The 8,448-nt window shown below is 32.1% G+C and overlaps 1 protein-coding gene across 1 annotated transcript; it reads right to left on the reverse strand.

The window, feature by feature from the left end:
* Positions 1 to 7,244: 7,244 nt before the first annotated feature.
* On the reverse strand, positions 7,245 to 8,306 carry LOC128995222 (ubiquitin thioesterase OTU1-like). Its single transcript, XM_054420166.1, has one exon. The coding sequence runs from the start codon at positions 8,229 to 8,231 to the stop codon at positions 7,299 to 7,301; it is 933 nt and encodes a 310-aa protein (XP_054276141.1). The 5' UTR covers positions 8,232 to 8,306; the 3' UTR covers positions 7,245 to 7,298.
* Between the last annotated feature and the right edge of the window lie 142 nt (positions 8,307 to 8,448).

An 8,448-nucleotide genomic window follows, 5' to 3' on the forward strand; every position in this document is an offset into this window, starting at 1 on the left:
TTCCCCATATAGGGAATAAGTTATTACTGTAGGTCCCATAGTGAGACCTAGACCCTGGACCGACTTTTTTCCCCCAATTTGAAGTTCCCAAAGCTTCGAGGCCAGAAACACCATCGGTTCAGATATATAATGTCATTTAACCCTTTAAATGCTAGAATTTTTCCCCCCAAAAAATGCAAGTGAGTTTTTTTACTTATTTTGTCCGAAAAGTGCTAGGCTTGCCACAGGGAAAAAATAAAAATCTTCATTTAAAAAGTGCTAAGGAACGATATGTGGGCCTCGATTTGATGAGGAATCGAAAGAAACCATCGCTGTTTCGAAAGACCAACCGAGTCAACTGATATGCCCATTTAAACTCACACGATCGAAAGTTGCGACGCCACGCTATATTGTCGCATAGCACTTTTCGGACGAAAGGCGAACAACGATATATCGTTCCATAGCACTTTTCGGGAAAAAGACACACAACGATATATCGTTGTATAGCACTGAAAGGGTCTGAAAATTAATATTTTAGTGACAATCCAATCATGAAAATGGAAATTACCTTAGTGTACAGGTTTGCTGTGGCGGGGTATTTTAAATGTATACATTTCACTTGTTTATATGGTCAGCTGATATCAATATTGTTGTGATGTTAGTTCAGCCCGCCAGCCAGCGAGAGCAGCGCTCCTACATTCTGGTCTTGACACTAACAGATTCGAACGCAATGTTTTTATTTGGCATAGTGAGATATTTTTGTTAGGTCCTTATTCTGTGGCGTTATTCATTGCACATAGCTGTGTATAATTATTTACATTTGTGTGTTTTATTACATTTTTAATGATTGCTTTATCATATAAACGGTCTTACTGTCATTACTGTGTATTGACTATTTTGTTTTGTTTTTGTTTTGTGTACTGTGTATTTTACACACACAAGTCTATGTACATATGCATGTTCAACATACATTTTGATTAAAGTTAATTTATATTGTAATGCACATATTTTTATATTCAAATATATCTACAGAAAATTCTTGTCTGGTCTATTTTGACAGAATGGAGACCTGGAAAATTTGTTGGACTTCAACACGAGCCGTGTTAAGTCCAGGACTGTACAATGTGTCATAAATGATGCAGGGCCATATTATGTCTAACCATTTATGCAGTAAAATGAGCTTTTTTCAACTACTACTCTAAATTTTGATGAAATATTTATATTTTTATACCAAACTGATTGAATTAATCCTTTAATTGGACTGGATACTTTGAATTCAGTTTTATGGGGACTCAAGTATTATACTGACGGTTGTACTGGTTACTTAATGGTAAAATAGCAGCGAATTCATGGATTGATGTTGAAAATAATCTTGGATTTAAAATCTACAGAAATCACCTTTAAAAAACCAAAAGTTTTAGTTGTATCGCAGGTTTGTTTGTATTAGTAGTAAAAATAATTACTAAGCCATTAAGTCATCATTACAATATTCAACAACTCTTTTAATGTTCCACTGTTCAGGTTAAAAACCTATTTATCTTTACTGATGCTTTACTGATATCACGTTTGAAAAGAAAATGTTAACATTCGTACCTTTGTTTCCTCATGAATTTAAATATATATTTTAGCTTTTGATACTCTAAATTCATACTGTACATCTTTTATCCTTGAATAATATATATTATATATACACGCAATTGACAAAATAAAGCTAAGGGCGCACTCATCGGACGGGACAGTATGAGATTTTCCAAAAATTATTATTGTTTATGGGAATATTAGCATTGATTTCGTCGCGGTCGGGACATGACCATCACCATCTGTACCTTCCCCCGCCCGAAAGAAAATTCCTTGGGTAAGATTTGGTACTTAAGTAATATACCGGCCACACGTAACGACGACACCTAATAATTTATTATTATAACCTAATCCAAACTAAGGGTGGTTATTGTGGTAGTTTTTGGTTAGGTTAGGAAGATTTTGTTATTTAAACTATTTAAAATTTTATTTGGAAGTCGATTTATCGGTGTGGTTGGTATAATACCAAAGTACCAAAGATTTTTTATGACATCCCGACTTGACATACCGATGATTCATTCACCGCTTTGGATCTCCATTGCACTCACGTGTTTCAGCTCGTACGGGACGGACGTTCCATCTTTTTAGGAACTTGAGTATTTCACTACGAGGAGAAGACTGTGGAGGTATCTATCGTTTGTACGTCTCGTACCGAACATTCCAGTGCTCACAGTCCATTAACAAAGTGTGGAATGTCTGTACCGTCCATTCTTGCCGTACCAATCCAGTTGCTCGCTATCTTATACACTTTTTGTCTGAGCTTGAATACAATAACTGTGATTTAAAAATTTACAATGTACCTGTTATGCATTTTACTGTCGTTGTAAGCGTTTTGTTTCTGACAAAATCATTCTCATTCAAATTATCTTCCTCTACTTTAATAATTGACTTAATGCAATTGAATAAACCTTAACTTATAATTTTTTTTTAATTCTATCCCTCACACAAGTACGGTAGTTAACCACAATTTTAGTTTAAAGGTATTTTAAATAAGTAAAGTAGAAGTACTTAAGAGCACTGTTTGGAACTAAATTAGTGTCTAAATACACAATAATTACAGAGTTTTCATAAAAACTAGTGATTACTCATTAGTGTATTTAAAAGAAATAGTAGAATTTTAAGGGTTCAATAAATTGTCTAATAAATGTTCTGTAAATCCATAATTTGTAAATTACACCCCAAATACTACTATAACTAATACTGTAACAAAAAATGCATTCTCATAGTAAACATTTTAAATGTTAATTTAGGCATAGTAAACTCCCTCTGTTGGAAATTATTAGTATATACTAATACTCGTTAGATTGGGAGTAAACTCAAGTTAGAACCATCAAAACTGGGTTTTGAATTTATTTTTTTTTAAACTCAGTATGTGCTAAATACTAAAAAAAATAACAATTTTGCTGCAACAAACCTGCAGACATAGGTTCATTTGAATTTCACCTCCATAATATTTTTTTCTGTAGTCCGATCATGTTGGTTCGCGATGTTTGAATAGATTTAGGTTTACACGTTTGTACTAAATTTCATCAAAATATGTTGATTTTTACTTTATTGTGCTAATAAACATTCCAAAAAAGAAGGAGTTTACATGTTTCTTCACAAATTAATTTTCTTGCATGTGTAATATATTTATGGATAGTCAGGATAGGTATTAATCTAGATACTAAATAATAACTTTATCATGCTAGTAAATAAATCACTTTCAAAATGTGAACTCTACTTAGGATAAAAGATGAAGAATCTCTTACAGACATGATTGAAAAATAAAAGTTCTTGTATATTCCAAGATAATAATAAAATACTTAACAGAAATAATTATTGTACCCTGTAAACTAGAGTCGACTTCATAAAAATGGTCAAAGTAAATGCAATGTTCTCAAATTGCTAGAAATCAGCTGTATCAATCGGACCATTCGTGCTGTTTAAACGGTCTAATTTTGTTTACCCATGCACAGATCTAAGTATAAGCATTTTTTAAATATTAAACTAGCTATTTAAAATACCTCTTTTAATACATAAAAAACTAATAATGTTTTAATAGTGTTATTGGTATGATACTATAATAACTGGAAAATAGCCTATAAGTACCATATTAAGATGTAAATTTCGTGTTGAATTAAATCCTAGTGGTGGATAAATTTAGAGATGATGTTAAAAGTTTTGTGTGTGAAGCTTGTTCTTTGTGGTAGTTGCAGTTATTTTTACATAGTGTTGTGTTTATCATAGTGAAAAGTTACAACAGTTATTATAATAGTTTAATATCCTTCAGAAAAGAATTTACAATTAATAGATGTTTATCGATGTGTAAGAACTTTCACAAAAAAGTAAGAAAATCGTGTTCAGGTTGCCCAAAAGGGGAAAATATCAACCAAATGTTTTTAAACGAAAATACCGTAAAAGATTTATTGTAATTGAAGTAAAGAGACTCATTTCTTATTGTTGTGCAGTAGTGGACTCACAATAATGATTTGTTCACAAATCTTTTGTAATTTTAATATAAAAGTTTAATCAAAGACTAAACATTCCCTTGAAAAATTGCATTATGTACGGGGATGCATGGATCTTTTTCTTTTGGTTTCTTGGGTACAAATTTACTAAAAACTAGAACAATCTATTTCTTAACTGCTGCGTGTTCTGTTATATTATAATCAAACAGAATTTAACATGCTGCAAAGTTAATTTTAATCAGAGAAAAATCATAGCACTCAAGGGTAAAAAAAGGCTTTAGATTTTTCAATAGGGTCAGATGTTTACTATCAGTACCAAAATCAAGTCAGTTTAAGTATTTGTCTTACAAAATCAAATGTAATTTTGCATTTTTAATCTACTATTTAAAACTTTTGCATTATTGAGGAAAAATATCTTCTTTTTTCTTTAAATATTCTTCACACAATTTAAAGAATAAAATTAAATCATCGTTCGAAAGCGTACGAAACTACCTGTCAAATGATTGTTCCAGTTTGAAAATAATACGCTTATGTATGTCTAGTCACTCTGTACTGTCTTCATGTTAAATGTGCACAATGTTCTTGATGTAGGTTAAACAATCGTGAAATTAGATTTTATTGCCTTTTTATCCGTTAGTTATTGTATTTTTAAGGAAAATTGTTTTGTTTAATTATGCAGTATATCTGTAATAGCAGGTGTGTGCCAAAGTTAAGGTGATGTGGAACGTAGATTTATGAAGGGTTTTGCGTTTTTAGATACTATTTCCTTTTAGGTTTAGTATTATACGGTTTTCAGGTAATAACAAGAAATATTTGTCTGTTGTAAATAAATATCCATATGAGAATTCTATATTGCACCAAAAACAGAATAGATAGATATTACACACTTTTTGTTGTACTTAAACTTTGTTTTTAACCCATTGACGACGACTCACATTTGTAGACTGTTACTACATTTCGTGACGAAGTAGTCGTACTGCTAACCCACTGGCGTAGTAGTTTGTCAAACCTAACTGCTAGCGCTAGTGTCATTTGTTTATTGTGGCAATCAACAGCTGTTCGGCCAACGTTGGCGTTACTGAGTTTAATAAGGATTGCATAAAACACCTGTTTTGCTTCTTTTTGCATCAGTATAGAAGAGGAGGACTCTGATTTATCTTTTTTGGATTTTATATAAGTTAAACATATATACCTATACTTTTATCATAAAAGACATAAAAGGAATTATTATAAGATGTAAAAGGACATAACCAATAACAAATAACTAATAGAGAGATAAAAACATATTCTGGCGTCAATGGGTTAATTGTTTGGTTGGTTTGAAATTTTGTTAGATTTTTGGGTTAAGGTTTTTGCAAATTTGATAGTTTTTAAATATTTTTTTATGGTTTGGTATAAAGTTGCATTATTTATGTTTCCACCTAAAACTTTTTTGTAGTACTATATATTTACTATTACTACCAACTGTGCTACTTATGTTTATTGCTATTTATGTACTTATTACAAAACTGGCTGTGGTTGATCTCAATTAAAGTTTACAATATATATTTTCATGGCGATAAATCTAATGTGTTATTTAAAATCTCAAAGGCCTATTGTATACTCTGTCATTCTAAAGATTGTTTCATATTTTGGTGCTTAACGTCTAAGTTTCAGAATATATTATTACCATTATTTTCTGCAGTGTTTGAATATTTCCTTAATTCTGACCTGTAGAAAACTATGCAATGCTTGTGATATTCATAATGTCAAATATTTATACCACATCACTCATATATAACAGTTGATTCTGAAATAAAAAAGGCGTTAGTAACTAGGTCTTGAACTGTCATCAATACTTAGTTTCTAATGCGGGGTATAAACAATTTCACATACACAATACAAATTAGGAGTTAATGTTTTTACTCCACACTACACTGTTTTAACAAACTTCCTGCACAAGGATTTAGTCCAGAAAACAGCTGTTTGCTGCCAGCTTAACCAAATAAATGGGGGTTCATTATGTACTAATGTACTGTAATGAGTTTCTACCGGACATCAATCAGCTGATTTTATATTTGACAATGAGTAATTAAAAACAAAAACAAAACCTGCCTTAGAGGTTATGAGTAGTGATTGTTATTCCATTAGCTTGAAGGAATATATAAGGATCTGTACAGATTTTTTATCGTTAAGTTAGCTTAGAGTAGTATGGCGTAAAATATCGTACGTCACTCGTCCAAAATGTGTTTACCTATTTTCAGGACTAGTAACGTAATACAACAACTTACAAGAATATTTGAACTACTTAGAATTTAAAATTTTTAGAAAAATATTAAGATTAGAGTTTGGCACAAATTTCATTGCTTGCAAGAACATAGTATTTTCATATGTACTTAGGCCCCATAGTCTTCCAAGTGTCGATTTGATGTTTAGTTGAAGTATCAAGTGTGTTTTTATTTAAAAAAATTCAAGTAATTTTTCATTGTGGTTAATGTAGTGTCTAAGTTTAAACATTTTATTGTAAAGATAAAACCTTTTCAACTGACCAAATGTGTTCTCCGATTAATAGCTTGGGTATCGGCTGCTCATCAGTTGGTAATTTAAGGATATTATTTTTTTAAGTGGTCTTAAGAGGAAGTACATTTTAACCCGAGTTATATTGATATTTATCAGAAACACTGTTCTTATTGTTTTCAAGTAGAATTCTTCTACGAAAAAAGTTTATATCACATAAGTGAAAATAAAATCATAAAAAATTATATATCTTAACAATAGTGACGATGGTTCAAAACTTTTAAAAAACTAAATTTAGTGTCATTGACAGAAAAAAAAATAAAACATATGTTGTCATCAATTTTTGTAATCACACATGCAGTGAAATTGAAATAAATGTCAGCCTACAGCACAGAGAAGTAAGATACAGTGGATACATTCAATGGTACACTAAAGTTGTGTCTAGCACCAGTCTTTAGTGTCTAGTGCAAATTCTATTAGTCTCACCTTCCGTTCTCCTCTTCCCCCTCATTGTCACGTACTACAGCGCTTCCGCTGTAGGAAGAGCCTGTGCGCTACAACTGATGTTGTAAACCATAGCCGTTTGGGCTCTTCCTTGCTCAGTTCTAGTCTATTTCTGCCCCACCATTCCAGAGATTAAAGCGCACGCTTGTTCCATAAGCATGTTTCCTCTGTATCTTACTTCTCTGTGCCTACAGGCAACTTCAAAAAAATTAGGCCTATGTAAAAAAATATTGTGGCGTCTCTAGAAAGTTTAATTTCTATTTTAATTTTATTGTATTGCAGGTGTAGTTATTAGACCATATAGTTGACATCGATAAAACTTTTATGTCCCGTCTGTCTAATATGAGCGCCACCCTCTCTTGCTCCAGAAAGATACGTACCACACTCTCGACACTGGATAGAAAACTTTTGTTCATCTGAACATTCCGAAAATTGAAAATTCCGAGCTTCTCTCGCCAGAATTTCTGCCTGTCTTAGAATATTTTCATCTGAAATATTAAACAACGTTTTCGGTTTCCTAGAACTACCTTGAGAATCTGCAAGGTACAACGGATCATAATGTATTCCGCTAAAGTAAAGAAAAATCCTGTAGTTGTACGATTGGTCCTCCCCAAACCGGTTGAGTATACCATTGACAGTGTCGAGTACAACAATTTCTATCGTGTAAAACTTGGAGAGAATAGCCAACTCTATGCCCCCGCCCCACGATGTCGGTTTGAGGATCCATTGACAATATTCAGCGTTTGGTCGACCCAGAATCCCCTCATTGAAAGTTTCAGGGTCGTTTTCTACAACTTCAGCGATGATTTGACGCATGGGGTCGGAACAGTTCAAGTCTAACTCTCCCATAAGTGCAAATCTTATGCTGGTGAACAAACACGAGTTGTCTGGAGGAACTATTTTTCTCTTGAGAACAGGTTTCTTTTGATCTTGGTACAAATTATTTTCATCATAATTTTCTTTCAATGAAGACCTAAGATCTTTTTTCAGTACTATTAGCCTGTCTCCTGAACAAATATTGTTGGATTGTAAAGTTGTTTGATCATCGTCTAGCTCTAAACGCACAAGAGGGTTCCCTGAGAGAATATATAGATTGTTTACTGGAATCTCAGCTAGTTTAGAAAGTTCACTTTTCAACAATCCCACTGAAGAATGTGGCTGTAATGTTTCTATAACATGATTTCTGTTTTTTGACACAACAACATGCAATATAAACCCTGTCATACCGAGTAAATTTTAATTTTATTTTTAAACACTAAAAATTGGTTGAATGTTTGTTTACCTGACTAATTTAGCAGATAAACATTATAAATGTTTATTTACTTTTGACTAAAAGTAAATAAACGTTCATAATATTTTATCTGCTAAGTTTTTCTTGTGAACAGTAGAAAGAGTATCAGCTGCAAAATAATAATTCGAAATGTTTCCTCAAATTGGTTAG

This window comes from Macrosteles quadrilineatus, unplaced genomic scaffold (genome assembly GCF_028750875.1).
Source record: "Macrosteles quadrilineatus isolate MER2022 unplaced genomic scaffold, UCM_ALF_1.0 Scaffold_5__1_contigs__length_97177068, whole genome shotgun sequence".
In the NCBI taxonomy this organism is placed as follows: Eukaryota; Metazoa; Arthropoda; class Insecta; order Hemiptera; family Cicadellidae; genus Macrosteles; species Macrosteles quadrilineatus.